Source organism: Camelina sativa, chromosome 9, assembly GCF_030686135.1.
Source record: "Camelina sativa cultivar CO46 ecotype springtype chromosome 9, ASM3068613v1".
Lineage (NCBI taxonomy): Eukaryota > Viridiplantae > Streptophyta > Magnoliopsida > Brassicales > Brassicaceae > Camelina > Camelina sativa.
In genome coordinates this window covers 42,708,238-42,725,585 of record NC_141888.1, presented here as the reverse complement: position 1 = coordinate 42,725,585, position 17,348 = coordinate 42,708,238, and the positions used below count along the sequence as shown (strand labels likewise).

The 17,348-nt window shown below is 38.1% G+C and overlaps 4 protein-coding genes and 2 pseudogenes across 8 annotated transcripts; all 6 read right to left on the bottom strand.

Annotated features, from left to right (window-relative positions):
• Positions 1-815: 815 nt before the first annotated feature.
• Positions 816-1,850, bottom strand: LOC104716072 (uncharacterized; annotated as a pseudogene).
• A 1,363-nt stretch (positions 1,851-3,213) lies between these two features.
• On the bottom strand, positions 3,214-3,854 carry LOC104716070 (pentatricopeptide repeat-containing protein At1g63150-like; annotated as a pseudogene).
• A 2,066-nt stretch (positions 3,855-5,920) lies between these two features.
• On the bottom strand, positions 5,921-7,810 carry LOC104714693 (pentatricopeptide repeat-containing protein At1g63150-like). Of its 3 annotated transcripts, none has more exons than XM_010432130.2 (2): positions 6,750-7,810; positions 5,921-6,647 (listed from the first exon to the last, which is right to left on the bottom strand). In XM_010432130.2, the coding sequence occupies exons 1-2, from the start codon at positions 7,808-7,810 to the stop codon at positions 5,921-5,923; spliced, it is 1,788 nt and encodes a 595-aa protein (XP_010430432.1). The 3 variants fall into 3 exon arrangements, with proteins under 3 accessions (XP_010430432.1, XP_087319788.1, XP_019085868.1); XM_087463662.1 differs by having other exon boundaries at positions 5,921-7,054; positions 7,256-7,810; XM_019230323.2 differs by lacking the exon at positions 6,750-7,810 and having other exon boundaries at positions 5,921-6,274; positions 6,356-6,568.
• A 1,041-nt stretch (positions 7,811-8,851) lies between these two features.
• On the bottom strand, positions 8,852-10,714 carry LOC104716069 (uncharacterized). 2 transcript variants are annotated; one of them, XM_087463726.1, is made up of 2 exons: positions 9,287-10,111; positions 8,852-9,205 (listed from the first exon to the last, which is right to left on the bottom strand). In XM_087463726.1, exons 1-2 carry the CDS (start codon positions 10,109-10,111, stop codon positions 8,852-8,854), a joined length of 1,179 nt encoding a protein of 392 aa, XP_087319852.1. The 2 variants fall into 2 exon arrangements, with proteins under 2 accessions (XP_087319852.1, XP_010431715.2); XM_010433413.2 differs by having other exon boundaries at positions 8,852-10,714.
• Positions 10,715-11,765: 1,051 nt separating this feature from the next.
• On the bottom strand, positions 11,766-13,673 carry LOC104714692 (pentatricopeptide repeat-containing protein At1g63150-like). 2 transcript variants are annotated; one of them, XM_087467839.1, is made up of 2 exons: positions 12,198-12,413; positions 11,766-12,119 (listed from the first exon to the last, which is right to left on the bottom strand). In XM_087467839.1, exons 1-2 carry the CDS (start codon positions 12,411-12,413, stop codon positions 11,766-11,768), a joined length of 570 nt encoding a protein of 189 aa, XP_087323965.1. The 2 variants fall into 2 exon arrangements, with proteins under 2 accessions (XP_087323965.1, XP_010430431.1); XM_010432129.2 differs by having other exon boundaries at positions 11,766-13,673.
• A 623-nt stretch (positions 13,674-14,296) lies between these two features.
• On the bottom strand, positions 14,297-17,199 carry LOC104714691 (uncharacterized). Its single transcript, XM_010432126.3, has 3 exons — positions 15,021-17,199; positions 14,814-14,922; positions 14,297-14,623 (listed from the first exon to the last, which is right to left on the bottom strand). The coding sequence occupies exon 1, from the start codon at positions 16,950-16,952 to the stop codon at positions 15,057-15,059; it is 1,896 nt and encodes a 631-aa protein (XP_010430428.2). The 5' UTR covers positions 16,953-17,199; the 3' UTR covers positions 14,297-14,623; positions 14,814-14,922; positions 15,021-15,056.
• Positions 17,200-17,348: the final 149 nt, after the last annotated feature.

Here is a 17,348-nt window from a genome sequence, read left to right as displayed (position 1 = left end):
TTCTGTTGATGCGGCTTTGTCTATCATTCAGCTATACTCTGTAGTCTTTACAAAGTACAAAACTCTGTATTTAGTACAAAATCAATTTATGAGTATAATATACATATGTATGTCACTACTACATTGATATATAAACATCTTGCTAACCATCAAAACAAAACATATCATTGTGCACACAAAACCAATATCATCATCTTACGACTTCCACTGGTCTACTACTAAACTATTTCTGAGGATCTTGAATTCTTGATTACAAGCGCACTCTGAGGATCTTGAATTCTTGATTACTAAACTATTGTGAACTGCATAGCTTTTATTTAACTCATACTGAATCATGGTTACAACATTTTTGGTGGTCTTACAGGAGATAATCGTGGAATTCTGTAAGCTGATAAGATGTTAATGGTGTGTGACCTGACCCATATAGCATGGACTTGGAGTGTTCTGCATTTGATCTACGATCAATTTTTCAACAACAAAAGAAAGTAACTGTCATATTTTATCAGTCAGATTTTATAGTGATCAGATATTACAACAACTTCTCATTTGAACAGAAGCGAAAACGTCAAATTCACCACAGAGTTTCCTCTCGAGATTTATGAAACTGTTCTAGGAAAGCATATCGAGGAAGCTTTTGTCCAATCTCCCATCATGTAACATATTAGTCACCAAGCCAAAGGTTGAAGCATCTCCAACAAACCCGCAACTCCTCATTTCGTTGATGAGTTCTGCTGATGCGGCTTTGTCACCATTCCTAAGATGTGCCCTGATCAGCGTATTATAGGTACAGTCATTTGGGAGAATCCCATCTTCTTTCATTTTTCTGAACAAGGCATCCCCTTTGTGCAGTAACCGTTCAATGCATTGAACGTAACTACATTGGGGTTGATTTTCTTTTCAATCATATCACTCAGGAGTTGAGAGGCATCGCTCCATCGTCCGTAATTACAAAGACAACTAATGAGGGAGCTGTAGGTAAAAACATCCGGTCTAATTCCTTTGTTCTCCATTTCGTTGAATAGGTCAAGCGCATCATTCAAATGTCTGTATTTGCAGAGACTATCAATGATTGTGTTGTAGATCACAACGTCAGCCTCTATTTTCCCATTCTCCATCTTCTTGAGCAGAGTTAAAGCCAAATCAATATCACCAGTCTTACAGAGTCCATTAATTACCACACCATAAGTAACTGAACTTGGTTGACAACCTTTTACAACCATCCGTTCAACTAAAGCCACAGCTTGGGAAGCTTTGTTGTGAAGAAAAAGTCCATGGATTAGAGTTGTGAATGTAACGGCATTAGGTTGATATCCCATAGCCACCATCTGATCAACCAAAGCTACGGCATCCCAAATCCTATTCCCGTGACAAAAACCATTGAGCAGCGAGTTAAGCGTGACAATACTGGGCTCATAGCCGAGTTTCACCATCTTCCCAAGAACAGCTAAAGCAAGAGAGAGTTGAGAAGAGCGGCAGAGAAACAGTTAACGAAAATGCTGTAAGTATAGAGATCATGTGAAATTCCCAAATTCTGCATCTTCTCCCCCAAGGAGATGACAAGATCAAACTTGTTCATCTTAGCAATTGCACTCAACAGTTTACTGAACTCAACAATGGAAGGTAAAGGGCGAGACTCGACCATTTCACTGAACAGACCAATAGCATCATCTAGCTTAATATCAGGCAGCACATTTCTACTCAGTTTCTCTCTGTAATCACCAGAAAAAGCCCGTACCCAGTAGTAATGGCTAAAGGAAGGAGGAGCAATTCCAGGTTTACCTTTTCCGAGAAGACTCCGATAAACAGATCTACTTCCCGTCGATGCAATCGCAAACAGTCTCCTCATCTTCAGCTGATTTGACTCAAACGATCCCTCGAACTTTCTATAAACCCTAAATGATGAAGAGAGAGTACATACAGAGATACTCACAGAGCAGAGGAGAGAGCGAGTGACTCTGATTGAATGAGAATGACAAAGTAAGGTGTGAGTGTCATTTTTCCCTTCGTTATATCGTTGGATCAATCTTGGTAAGATTTTTACTTATCATTTCCAATTTTAGGAAGAGAAGAGATATACCAAAAGTAAAATTGTTCCCGGTTCAGATTAAATATTGGTTCGCTATTAATTCTTACCGGTTCAATTATTTTCCCTTTTATGGCTAATCTTCTTCTTAGTTATATGATTAAAAAATTCAAGTGTCCACTTTGGCTATATTCCTATATTTAATCTGGAGAGGAAACCTTCGAATCCCAGCACAACTCTCTACTAAAAAAAACTGACACATTCGAAAATATCAAAAACCTTTGTTTTACACAAAGCGAAGTCTCAGTCATCTTCATGAATATCTCACACATATATCTATATGTTCACTCGTTACATGAAAAATACCAAAAATGAATCGAACTAATCAAACTTTTATCATAGTGTTAATCAGTTAATGGTGTGTGACTTGACCCCATATAACGTGGAGTGTGAATTTGATCTATAATCAATTTTTTTCAACAAAAAATATAGCAAAAGTAAACTGCGGTTTTCATAGATTTCAATAATGGCTGGATTTCGAATGTTACTAACCGTAAACAACATACAGTATTAGTTAAAAATGAAAGACAACCCTTCTTTAAATGGTTTATTAATAAGAATTTAAGATGAAGAAGAAAAAATAGTTTTGCAAATTTCTTCTTGGGGTTTTGCAAATTTCTTCTTGTTAAGCTTTTAAGCTATTACTCCGGTTTTTATAATCTAATTCAATTGATGATTGTAAAGAAAAAGAACATATTACAGCTAAACAAAATTAGTAATTAACTCTGTTTCCACTACACGATCAAATCCGAAACGAAACCAGACAAGAGTGTTTCAAATCACAAAATACTTTTTGCATTATTACGAAAGAGAAATAGAGATATAACATTCAATCAACCTAGTTAAGAAATAAAATATGAAAAGACTTGAACTTACATATAACAAACATCAATTAAAGTCTGAAATCATCATGATAGGAACGAGCTTCTCAGTCTTTGAAGACTATTCTTGTCTCAAGAGAGTGTTTGCATCAACTCTTGTCCGTAACCTAGCAAGAAAAGAACAAATATAATCCAGTCATTTTTTGTAATGATCGGACATTATTACAACAACAACAACTTGTCAATATAATAGAAGCAAAAACGTCAAATTCACCTCACTTCTTATCTCTCCAGGATGATGAAACTGTTTTAAGAAAGCATATCGAGGAAGTTTTTGTCCAATCTTCCATCATGTAACATATTAGTCACCAACCCAAAGGTCGAAGCATCTCCAACAAACCCGCAACTCTTCATTTCTTTGATGAGTTCTGCTGATGCGGTTTCGTCACCATCTCTTAGATGTGCCCTGATCAGCGTATTATAGGTACCACTATTTGGAAGAATCCCATCTTCTTTCATTTTTCTGAACAAGGCATCTGCTTCTTGCTTTTCCTACATAATCCTGAGATCATTGTTGTGTAGGTTACAACATTAGGCTTCAATCCTTTAAGGCCGAGGTTACAAAATAAATCCCACGCTTCTCCCACCATACCAGCCTTGCACATCCCATCAATCATAGTAGTATATGTAATGATATTAAGTTCCATTTCACTCTTTTGCATGTCCTTGAATATGACCAATGCTGTCTGTAGCTTCCCATTATTACAAAGCCCATCTAATAAAATGTTGTACGTCATAAGACTGGCAGGCACACGATCAGAAACCATCTGTTTGAATACCATTTGGGCATAATGACAGTCGCCAGCTTGAAAAAACCCTTGGATAAGTGTGTTGTAAGTGATTGTGTTGCCAACCAATCCCATTTGAGACATCTCGTGGAAGAGTTGCATACCATCCTTTACCCTTTTGCACTTGCAAAATCCCTTTATAAGAGTGCTGTATGTCACTACGTCTGGTAGACAATCCTTGGTAACCATGAACTCAAACATCTGCTTGGCCTCACTCTGCAAATGTCACCGTATTGGGTTGATATCCCATTGCCACCATCTGATCAACCAAAGCTACGGCATCTGAAATCCTCTTACTGTGACAGAGACCATTGACAAGAGAAGAAAGCGTGACAACATCGGGCTCATAGCCGAGTTTCATCATCTTTCCCAGAATAGCTAAAGCAAGAGAGAGCTTAGACTGGCGGCAAAAACAGTTAATAAAAATATTGTATGTATAGAGACTGTGTGAAATCCCCAGCTTTTGCATCTTCTCCCCCAAGGAGATGACAACATCGAACTTTTTCATCTTAGCAATTGTACTCAACAGTTTATTGAATTCAATGATTGAAGGGCGTGGACGAGACTTGACCATGTCACCGAACAACCCAACTGCATCATCTAGCTTTAAATCACTCAGCCCATTTCTCAATTTCTCTCTGTAATCACCACTCCCACCAGCAAAATCTCTTCGTCCCCAGAAAAGATTAAAGGAAGAAGGAGCAAGATTACCTTTACCCTGCTGATAATTCCGGCGATCATATCTCTTCGCCGTCGATGAAATCGATCTCTGCATCTTATCGATTTGAGCTCCTTTCTCAATCTCAAAGTCTCAACGAACTCTCACTCTGCAAATCGCTAAACCCTATAGCACTCTTACACGGAGAGAGACGCTAACCGGTGCGGTTTTGGTTTAGAACCCGGTTTGCATTGTATGTTTCTTTAGTTTTAATGTCACCGATCTGACATTAGTCAATTTCTCTAATTACTTTTGGCAGAGATAATTTGGTGATGGCTATTTTTGGTTCCTCCAAATATGTTTTATGTACTTACAAAACTGAACTGACTTCATTGTTGGTGGTAACAGCAATGGTTTTTGGAATTCAATTTAAAGCAATGATATGTTTTCTCATATCATTAGAGTACAATGAATAGAGAGAATCATGGATTAAAACTTCTTTTGCGATGGTCTGTCTTAGAATCAATGACTTTTTTAAGTTGTCACTTTCAGAAGAACGCCCAAGACTTTTATGGTCCCATTCAAGCAAAGACAATAACAGCCTCATTATTACATTGCAGCAAAGCTGAGATACCACACCTGGATATTACATCAAGCAACCGATACATCCTCGATCTACCTGAATCAATTGTTGTATTTATCTAGGGGTCAGAGCATATATATAAATAGCCTCCAACCTCCAACAATACTTCAACACCAATATGACTCTCGAGTGAAGTGACATATTTAGGAAGACTAACACGGTGTCATTGGCTTTGTGATTGATATACTACCATACTGCAATCCCGAAAAGGTAAAAGATTAGAACTTACATATATAGCAAACGACATTTGAAGTCTGAAATTCTCATGATATAAGCTTCTATGACTTTGAGAATCATTCTTGTTGTTAACTGGACAACAACTGTATGCATCAGCTCTTAAGAGCCTCAAACCTAGCAGGAAAATAACAAATAGAATCAGAGATATTCCATCAAGCGCAGACATAACAACAAACGAAAATTTCTAAATAGAATATCAGCAGAAACGGTTTCAAGCAAAATTAGTTACTAATTTGTTCCATACCACTTTCAAACCCAAAACTAGACAAGCATATTTAAAATCACAATCACAAAATAGTTTTTGCATTATGAGGGAGAAGTAAAAATATAACAATCAATCAACCAAGTTAAGAAAAAGAAAAAAGATAAAACGATTGGAACTTACATATAACAAGACTATTCTTGTTAAGTCTGAAATCTTCATGATAGGAGTTTCTCAGTCTTTGAAGACTATTCTTGTCTCAACAAGACAAAAGATCTGTTTGCATCAACTCTCGTCTGTAACCTAGAAGGAGCATAGCAAACAGAATCATATTATAATAAACAGACATTACAACAACTTTTCAATAAAATAGAAGCAAACACGTCAATTCACCTCACTGCTTGTCTCTGGAGGATGATGAAACTGTTTTAGGAAAGCATATCAAGGAAGCTTTTGTCTAGTCTCCCATCATGCAACATATTTGTGACCAAGACAATGGTTGAAGCATCTCCAGCAAACCCGCAGCTCCTCATTTCTTTGATGAGTTCAGCTGATGCGGCTTTGTCACCATCTCTAAGCTGTGCCCTGATCAACGTATTATATGCACCGCTATCTGGAAGAGGCCCATCTTCTTTCATTTTTCTGAACAAGGCATCTGCTTCTTGCATTAAGCGCTTCCTACATAATCCTGAGATCATTGTAGTGTAGGTTACAACATCAGGCTTCAATCCTTTAAGGCTGAGGCTGCAAAATAGATCCCACCCTTCTTCCACCCTACTAGCCTTGCACATCCCATCAATCATAATACTATATACACAAATATCAAGTTCCATTTCACTCTTTTGCATGTCCTTGAATATGACCAATGCTGTCTCTAGCTTCCCGTTATTACAAAGCCCATCTAATAAGATGTTGTACGTCATAATACTGGCAGACACACCATCAGAAACCATCTGTTTGAATACCATTTGGGCATATTCACAGTTGTCATCATGAAAAAACCCTTGGATAAGTGTGTTGTAAGTGACTGTGTTGCCAATCAATCCTCTTTGAGCCATCCCGCGGAAGAGTTCCATACCCTCTTCTACTCTCTTAGATTTACAAAATCCCTTTATGAGAGTATTATATGTCACTACATCTGGAAAACAGCTTTTGCTAACCATCAAAGCAAACATCTGTCTGGCCTCGTCTAGGCGATTGTGCATGCAAAGTCCGTTGATTAATGAGTTGTAAGTGAAGGTAGTAGGATTGATAGACCTTTGGATCATCTCCTTGTACAACTTTTCAGCCTCTAAAAGCTTGCCCTCTTTCGCAAACGCATCTATCAATGCACTGAAAGTAACTACATTGGGGTTGATATCCCTTTCAATCATATCACTAAGTAACCGAGAGGCATCACCCCATATTCCGTAATTACAAAGGCAACTTATGAGGGAGTTGTAGGTAACAACATCCGGTCTAATTCCTTTGTTCACCATTTCTTTGAACAGGTCAAGTGCATCATTTACATGTTTGTATTTGCAAAGAGCATCGATGACTGTGTTGTAGATTACAACATTGGCCTCTATATTCGCTTTCTCCATCTTCTTGAGCAGATTTAAAGCCAAATCAGTGTCACCTCTTTTACAGATTCCGTTTACTACTACACCGTAAGTAACTAGGTCCGGTTGACGACCTTTCAAAGCCATCCGTTCAACTAAAGCCACAGCTTCGGAAGCTTTGTTGTGGAGAAAAAGACCAAGGACTAAAGTTGTAAATGTCACCGTATTGGGTTTATATCCCATTGCCACCATCTGATCAACCAAAGCTACGGCATCTGAAATCCTCTTACTGTGACAGAGACCATTGACAAGAGAAGAAAGCGTAACAATGCTGGGCTCATAACCGAGTTTCATCATCTTGCCAAGAAGAGCTAAAGCAAGAGGGAGTTGAGAAGAGCGGCAGAAACAGTTAACGAAAATACTGTAAGTATAGAGATCGTGTGAAATTCCCAAATTCTGCATCTGCTCCCCCAAAGAGATGACAACATCAAACTTGTTCATCTTAGCAATAGAACTCAACAGATTACAGAACTCAACAATGGAAGGTAAGGGACGAGACTTGACCATGTCACCGAACAGAGCAATAGCATCATCTAACTTAATAATATCATGTAATTTCCCATTTCTACTCAGTTTCTCTCTGTAATCAACGTAACTCACACCAGCAAAAGATCGTCTTCCCCAGCAAAATACAGAAGCAGCAGCTCCAAGATTACCTTTCACCAGAGTATGCTGCTGCAGAACTCTCCTGCCCGCAACCGCAACCGAGCCCCTCATCCTCTCAGATCGCTTCGGAACAGCAATAATCAAATTGAAGAATCGAACCCTATAACTGAAGCAGTCGGTTCAATGTTGATTCTATTGCAACCGGTTTCATTAAACCGGTTATGTCTCAGATTAAAAGACTTTAACCAGTTAGTTAGATGTCACATTCTTTTAGACTCCGTATCACATTCTTTGCTCACATGATCAGTATTCAGTCAGATCATGTGATAGATGATTTCACTAATTAGATGTCACTGGTGTGTGTTGTTTGACCTGACCTAGAGAGGAGTGTTCTGAATTCGATCTCTGATCAGTTTTTCAATAAGAAAGCAAGTAACTGAATTTCGAATGTTTGGGTCGCCTCTGATTTCCAGGTTCTTCTCTGCTTTTAGAATCCACTTAGTTAACTCGTCGTATTGCATCCATTGAATCTAAAGTATTTTTATTATTCTCTCATCAGAAGAAGAAAATGGAATTTTTGACTCTTGAAAATGACCAGTCAGCTGTCAGAAAATACCAAGAAAAGTAGAGTTCTGTGACATTTAGAGACTAGCGATCATGGAGAAGACTCTTCTCGCATAGTCGCATTACTGAAATATAATGCAGGTCAGCTTTTTTTTTTTTTTTCTGACTTGAAAAACATTCTCTTCTCTCTACGATATATTGCTTCCGCTCTATAATATAATTTCCGTATTATGTAAAGTTTCCTAACTAAATTATAACCTTACAAGTTTGCTAAACAAAATTAGTAATTAACTCTGTTTCCACTCTACACGATCAAATCCGAAACCACACAGGAGTATTTCAAATCACCAATCACAAAATACTTTTGCATTATTATGAAAGAGATATAAAGATACAGTCTTGTAAAGATATAACAATCTATCAACCTAGTTAGGAACAAAAAAATAATGAAAAGATTTGAACTTACATACAACAAACTTTGACGTCTTAAAATCTTCATGATATGAGCTTCTCAGTCTTGTCTTTGAACAGAAGCGAAAACGTCAAATTGACCTCACAGCTTTTCTCTCCAGGATGATGAAACTGTTTTTAAGAAAGCATATCGAGGAAGCTTTTGTCCAATCTCCCATCATGTAACATATTAGTCACCAAGCCAAAGGTCGAAGCATCTCCAGCAAACCCGCAACTTCTCATTTCGTTGATGAGTTCTTCTGATGCGGCTAGTTCACCATCTCTAAGGTGCGCCCTAATCAGCGTATTATAGGCGCCACTATCTGGGAGAATCCCATCTACTTTCATTTCTCTGAACAAGGCATCCACTTCTTGCATTAAGCTTTTCCTACATAATCCTGAGATCATTGTAGTGTAGGTTACAACATCAGGCTTCAATCCTTTAAGGCTGAGGCTACAAAATAAATCCCACCCTTCTCCCACCATACCAGCCTTGCACATCCCATCAATCATAGTAGTATATGTAAAAATATCAAGTTCCATTTCACTCTTTTGGAGATCCTGGAATATGACCAATGCTGTCTCTAGCTTCCCGTTATTGCAAAGCCCATCTAATAAGATGTTGTACGTCATAAGACTGGCAGGCACACGATCAGAAACCATCTGTTTGAATAGCATTTGGGCAGAATCACAGTCGCCAGCCTGAAAAAACCCTTTGATAAGAGTGGTGTAAGTGACTGTGTCGCCAACCAATCCCCTTTGAGACATCTCGTGGAAGAGTTGCATACCATCCTTTACCCTCTTAGACTTACAAAATCCCTTAATGAGAGTATTATATGTCACTACGTTTGGGAAACAACCTTTGCTAATCATCAAAGCAAACATATCCTTGGCCTTGATTAGGCGATCGTGCATGCAAAACCCATAGATCAATGAATTGTAAGTGGCAGTATCAGGATCTATAGACCTTTGGATCATCTCCTTGTACAACTTTTCAGCCTCTGAAAGCTTGCCCTCTTTCGCAAAGGCATCAATCAATGCATTGAATGTAACTACATTGGGGTTGATTTTCTTCTCAATCATATCGCTTAGTAGTCTAGCAGATTCATCCCATCTTCCGTAATTACAAAGGCAGCTAATGAGGGAGTTGTAGGTAAAAACATCCGGTCTGATTCCTTTGATCTCCATTTCATTGAACAGGTCAAGTGCATCATTCACATGCTTGTATTTGCAAAGAGCATCGATGACTGTGTTGTAGATTACAACACCAGGCTTTATTTTCCCTTCATCCATCCTCTTGAGCAATCTTAAAGCCAAATCAGTATCACCTCTCTTACATATTCCGTTTACCACCACACCGTATGTAACTATGTTCGGTTGACAGCCTTTCTCAGCCATCCGTTCAACTAAAGCCACTGCCTCGGATGCTTTGTTGTGTAGAAAAAGTCCATGGATAAGAGTTGTAAATGTGACAGTATCTGGTTGAAGTCCCATTGCCACCATTCGATCAACAAGAGATACAGCATCTGTAATCCTATTCCCGTGACAGAAACCATTAAGCAGAGAGTTAAGTGTGACAATGCTAGGCTCATAGCCGAGTTTCATCATCTTCCCCAAAATAGCTAAAGCAAGATGGAGTTGAGAGGATCGGCAGAAACAGTTAATGAAAATACTATAAGTAAAGAGATTATGAGAAATTCCCAACTTCTGCATCTGCTCCCCAAAAGAGATGACAAGATCAAACTTCTTCATCTTAGCAATTGCAGTCAACAATTTACTGAAATAAACAATGGAAGGCAAAGGACGAGACTTGACCATCTCACCGAACAAACCAATTGCATCGTCTAACTTAATGTCCTTTAACACATTTCTACTCAATTTCTCTCTGTAAACATCACTAGAAAAAGCTCGTACCCAGAACGAAGAAGGAGTAGTTCCAACTTTACCTTTCTGAAGAGCAAATCTCTTTCCCGTCGACGCAATCGCAAACAATCTCCTCATCTTCTCAATCTTTGACTCCCATATCTATATCGCTCCGATGAACAAGGGAGAGAGAGAGAAACCCTATGATTTAAGCAGTCGATTCAATACCGATTCGGTTACATCTGGTTTTGTTAAACCGGGTATGTCTCTGTTTAGTACTATTATTAAATTCTTCATTTAATAATTGTCGAAATCACAGATTAAAAAAAGTCTGCGAAATTCCAATTGAGTCACTCCGGTCTGGATAAACACGGGTATTGAATTTCTCAGTTGTTTCTCTAATTTTTTCAAGCACGAAAGACGAAGCGCAGCGTTTTCTAATATTTTTTTTTTTTTTTTTTTTTTTTTTTTTTTTTTTTTTTTTTTGCGTTTTCTAATATTCTACATGGGCAAAACTCAAATATGCGACCAATCTTTAGAGATTTTTTGAAACAGACGACGAAATTATCTATCGCCTCTTGTAAACTAACGACACCTTTCTCAAGCTTCTTATCTGTGAAGCATCAGACTTGGCAGTTGGCACCCATCATTTTTGCATATCTTTTCAGATTCCTTTTAAGAGCATCTAATTCTCATTTAGTGAAAGAATTAGTGTTTACATTACATTGATAGTCTCTGCAAATACCACACCTGGAAATTACATCAATCAGTATTTTGGTCGGCATACATTCTCTAGGTAAATCCATTGTTGTTGTATTTACAGAACCAGAGCATCTATATATATATACTCTATAATATATATAGCCTCCCACCTCCACCAATAACACCACTATGCATGATACATATTTGCTAGGATATGAACTCGGCGTTAGTGGCTTTCTGGATATACATATACTACAAGACTGCAAAGATGAAAAGATTAGAACTTACATTATATACAGCAAACATGATCTGAAGTCTGTAATCTTCATGTAACACGTTGTCTTGATAGGAGCTAGAAAGAAAATAACAAATTTAATCAGTCATATTTTCTAATGATCAGACATTATTACAACAACTTCTCATCTGAATAGAAGCAAAAACATCAATTCACCTCACTGCTTTTCTTTCTGGGATGATGAAACTGTTTTTAAGAAAGCATATCGAGGAAGCTTTTGTCCAATCTCCCATCATGTAACATATTAGTCACCAAGCCAAAGGTTGAAGCATCTCCAACAAACCCGCAACTCCTCATTTCTTTGATGAGTTCTGCTGATGCGGCTTTGTCACCATTCCTAAGATGTGCCCTGATCAGCGTATTATAGGTACAGTCATTTGGGAGAATCCCATCTTCTTTCATTTTTCTGAACAAGGCATCCCCTTTGTGCAGTAACCGTTTCCCACAGAACCCTGAGATCATTGTAGTGTAGCTTACAACATCAGGCTTCAATCCTTTAAGGCTAAGGCTGCAAAATAAATCCCACGCTTCTCCCACCTTACCAGCCTTGCACATCCCATCAATCATAATATTGTATGTGATGATATGAAGTTCTATTCCATTCTTTTTCATATACTCGAATACCACCAATGCTTTCTCTACCATCCCATGATCACAAAGTCCACCTAGCAAAATGGTGTATGTCATGATATTGGGAGGCACACCATCAGAACCCATCTGTTGGAATACCATTTGGGCATTATCACAATCATCAGCTTGAAAAAACCCTTGGATAAGTGTGTTGTAAGTGACTGTGTTGGCAACCAATCCCCTTTGAGACATCCCGTGGAAGAGTTGCATACCATCCTTTACCCTTTTACACTTGCAAAATCCCTTTATAAGAGTATTATATGTCACTACACCTGGGAGGCAATCCTTGCTAGCCATGAACTCAAACATATGCTCAGCCTTGTCTAGGCGATCATGCATACAAAACCCATTGATCAATGAACTGAAAGTGATAACATCAGGATCTATGGACCTTTTGATCATCTCCTCATACAATTTCTCAGCCTCTAAAAGCTTCCCCTCTTTTGCAAAGGCATCAATCAATGCATTGAATGTAACTACATTGGGAGAAATTTTTCTCTCAATCATATTGCTTAGTAGTCCAGCAGCATCTTCCCATCTTCCGTAATTACAAAGGCAGCTTATAAGGGAGTTGCAGGTAACAACATCCGGTTTGATTCCTTTGGTTTCCATTTCAGTGAATAGGTCGAGTGCATCACTCACATGTTTGTATTTGCAAAGAGAATCGATGATCGTGTTGTAGATTACAACATCAGCCTCTATTTTCGCAGTCTCCATCTTCTTGAGCAAACTTAAAGCCAAATCAGTATCACCTCTCTTACAGATTCCGTTTACCACCACACCGTAAGTAACTAGGTCCGGTTGACAGCCTTTCTCAGCCATTCGTTCAACTAAATCCACAGCTTCGGATGTTTTGTTGTGGAGAAAAAGCCCATGAATCAGAGTTGTAAATGTCACCGTATTGGGTTGATATCCCATTTCCACCATCTGATCAACCAAAGCTACTGCCTCTGAAATCCTCTTACTGTGACAGAGACCATTGACAAGTGAAGAAAGTGTAACAATGCTAGGCTCATAGCCGAGTTTCATCATCTTCCCCAAAATAGCTAAAGCAAGAGAGAGCTGAGACCGCCGGCAGAAACAGTTTATGAGAATACTGTAGGTATAGAGATCAAACTTGTTTATTCCCAGATTCTGCATCTTCTCCCCCAAGGAGATGACAAGATCAAACTTGTTCATCTTTGCAATGGCACTCAACAATCTATTGAAATCAACAATGGAAGGGCGTGGACGAGAGTGTACCATCTCACTGAATAGACCAATAGCATCATCTACCTTGATATCACTCAGCGCATTTCTACTCAATTTCTCTCTATAATCACCACTTCTACTAGCGAAAGCTCGTCGTCCGGAGAAAATAATATTAAAGGAAGAAGGAGCGGCGGTTCTAGGATTACCTTTCCCCTGAAGATTCCGGCGAACAATTCTCTCCGCCTTGGATGAAATTATACTCGAAATCGATCTCTGCATTTTGGCTCCTTCGTCGTAATCTCTCAGACTCGATCTCAGTCTCACTCTGCAAATCGCAAAACCCTCTCTACACGGAGAGGAGAGAGAGGTGAACAAGCCGGTGGGGATCTGGTTTAGAACATTATACCGAACCGGTGGGATTGTGGTTTATATATAACTTATTACCAAACCGGGTTACTACGATTGAATTTGAAGTGGTCATTTAATTTAGTTACATAAAAAGTAGGTGATTAATAAAATATGTCAAGGGAACTTATAACTAAACTAGTTTTAACAATTTTATCAACTTTTTTTTGTTAATAAAATCCATCGAATCCAACAATGGGGTAATTCACTTTTTCAATTTTGTAGAACCTTTTCTAAAAAATACCAAGTTTAGTTTCAAACCGGTTTAACAAGCAAGAAATAAGCTTAAATCAATTTCTCTAATTACTTTGGTGAGTAGAGAAATAGGTGATGGCTATAGCAAACAATTTTTGGAATTGAATTTAAAGCAAATAGCTTTTATATAGCTGAATCAGTTCTTGTATCTACAGAATCACAGCGTATATGTATATATACTACCAGACTGAATCCCAAGAAAGATGAAAGATTACAACTTGGATTATACATAGCAAACATCATTTGAAGACTGAAATTTTCATATGATAGAAGCTTCTCTGACTTTGACAACCATTCTTGTGTTAACAATACAACAAGTGATAGCAGATTTTAACCCAAATCAGTATCTTCTCTCTTACAAATTCCGTTTACTACCCACACACCGTACGTAACTAGGTTCGGTTGACAGCCTTTCATCACCATCCGTTCAACAAAAAAAGCCACCGCTTCTGTGAACTTGTTGTGGAGACAAAGTCCATGAATGAGAGAGTTGAACGTCCATGTATCACGTTTATATCCCATTTCCACCGTTTGTCCAAAATTTTTTCATCATAGAATTGTATTATTCCCTTAATATGCGGTAAAGGAAAAGAACAACATACAGTATTAGTTATCAACTCTGTTCCACTACACCATCAAATCCGAACTAGACTAGAGTATTTCAAATCACAATCACAAATTTTTTTTGCATTATTATGAAGGAGAAATAAATATATAACAATCAATCAACCTAATTAAGAAAAAAATATTGGAACTTACAACATCAGTTGATGTCTGAGATCTTCATGATAGGAGCTTCTCTATCTTTGGAGGCTATTCTTGTCTCAACAAGACAACAAGTGTGTTTGCATCAACTCTTGTACGTAACCTAGCAAGAAATAACAAATATAACCATTCATATTTGTATAATGATCTGATATTACAATAACTTCTCATTTGAATAGATGCAAAAAAAAGTTAGTTTACCTCACAACTTTTCTCTCGAGTATGATGAAACTGTTTTTAAGAAAGCATATCGAGGAAGCTTTTGTCCAATCTCCCATCATGTAACATATTAGTCACCAAGCCAAAGGTCGAAGCATCTCCGACAAACCCGCAACTCCTCATTTCTTTGATAAGTTCTACTGATGCTGCTTTGTCACCATCTCTTAGATGTGCCCTGATCAGCGTATTATAGGTACCACTATTTGGGAGAATCCCATCTTCTTTCATTTTTCTGAACAAGGCATCTGCTTCTTGCATTAAGCTTTTCCTACATAATCCTGAGATCATTGTTGTGTAGGTTACAACATTAGGCTTCAATCCTTTAAGACCGAGGTTACAAAATAAATCCCATGCTTCTCCCACCTTCCCAGCCTTGCACATCCCATCAATCATAGTAGTATATGTAATGATATTAAGTTCCATTTCACTCTTTTGCATGTCCTTGAATATGACCAATGCTGTCTCTAGCTTCCCGTAATTACAAAGCCCATCTAATAAGATGTTGTACGTCATAAGACTGGCAGGCACACGATCAGAAACCATCTGTTTGAATACCATTTGGGCATAATCACAGTCGCCAGCTTGAAAAAACCCTTGGATAAGTGTGTTGTAAGTGATTGTGTTGCCAACCAATCCCATTTGAGACATCTCGCGGAAGAGTTGCATACCATCCTTTACCCTTTTACACTTGCAAAATCCATTTATAAGAGTATTATATGTCACTACGTTTGGGAGGCAATCCTTGCTAACCATCAAAGAAAACATCTGCTTGGCCTCGTTAAGACGATCGTGCATGCAAAACCCGTTGATCAATGAATTGAACGTGACAATACTAGGATCTATAGACCTTTTGATCATCTCCTCGTACAATTTCTCAGCCTCTAGAAGCTTCCCCTCCTTCACAAATGCATCGATCAATGCATTGAACGTAACTACATCGGGGTTGATTTTCCTGTCAATCATATCTCTAAGTAGTTGAGAGGCATCATTCCAACTTCCGTAATTACAAAGGCAGCTTATGAGGGAGTTGTAGGTAACAACATTGGCTCTAATTCCTTTCTTCTCCATTTCGTTGAACAGGTTGAGAGCATCGTCCAAATGTTTATATTTGCAAAGACTATCAATGACTGTGCTGTAGATTACAACATCAGCTTCTATTTTACCTTGTTCCATCTTCCTGAGAAGATTTAAAGCCAAATCAATGTCACCTCTCTTACATAATCCATTGACTACCACACCATAAGTAACAAGAGTTGGTTGACAACCTTTTACAACCATTTGGTCAACTAAAGCCACCGCTTCGGAAGCTTTGTTGCGGAGAAAAAACCCATGAATCAGAGTGCTAAATGTGACGGTATCTGGTTGAAATCCCATTTCCACCATTTGACCAACCAAAGATACAGCGTGTGTAATCCTATTCCCGTGACAGAAACCATTGAGCAGCGAGTTAAGTGTGACTATATCGGGATCATGACCAAGTTTCATCATCTTTCCCAGAATAGCTAAAGCAAGAGAGAGCTGAGACCGCCGGCAGAAACAGTTTATGAGAATATTGTAAGTATAGAGATCATGTGAAATTCCCAGATTCTGCATCTTCTCCCCCAAGGAGATGACAACATCAAACTTGTTCATCTTTGCAATTGTACTCAACAGTTTATTGAATTCAATGATTGAAGGAAAGGGACGAGACTTGACCATGTCACCGAACAACCCAACAGCATCGTCTAGCTTTAAATCACTCAGCCCATTTCTCAATATCTCTCTGTAATCACCACTCCCACTAGCAAAAGCTCGTCGTCCGCAGCAAAGATTAAAGGAAGAAGGAGCGATTCTAGGATTACCTTTCCCCTGAAGATTCCAATGAACAAATCTCTTCGCCGTCGATTCAAATGCCCACGAAATCAATCTTTTCATCGTCTCCGATTCAGCTTCAGCTGATTTGAGGAGCTCTGCAAATTCCAAAAACCCTATAATAGACGACGACGACGACTCATCAAACCCAGAGCAAAGAGAAATTGATTAACCGGTGGTAGAGTTCCGGTTTAATTTTTATTGCCAAGCTGGTTTATCCCGGCTAAGCTGCTAACATTTTTCAATTATTAATAATTTCTTTGAGAGACTCTGTTATAAAAAAAAACTTGAATAATAATTTTTTCTGGACAAAAAAAATAAATCAATTTTCAACACATAAATAATTAACATTTTTGACAATTAGCAAATTTTCTTTTAAAAAAAAATCATATTCTTGAACTCAATGAAAAGTCATTCTATAACTTTAATAACAGACAAAATCCAATTCTTTAATTGCAA

Coding starts and splice junctions, on each gene's coding strand:
- LOC104714691 (XM_010432126.3), bottom strand. CDS start 16,952: ATGAAAAGATTGATTTCGTGGGCATTTGAATCGACGGCGAAGAGATTT.
- LOC104714692 (XM_010432129.2), bottom strand. CDS start 13,673: ATGCAGAGATCGATTTCGAGTATAATTTCATCCAAGGCGGAGAGAATT.
- LOC104714693 (XM_010432130.2), bottom strand. CDS start 7,810: ATGAGGGGCTCGGTTGCGGTTGCGGGCAGGAGAGTTCTGCAGCAGCAT. Junction 6,648..6,749: donor TACAAGGAGATGATCCAAAG/GTCTATCAATCC, acceptor TTTGATGGTTAG/CAAAAGCTGTTTTCCAGATG.
- LOC104716069 (XM_010433413.2), bottom strand. CDS start 10,714: ATGAGGAGATTGTTTGCGATTGCGTCGACGGGAAAGAGATTTGCTCTT.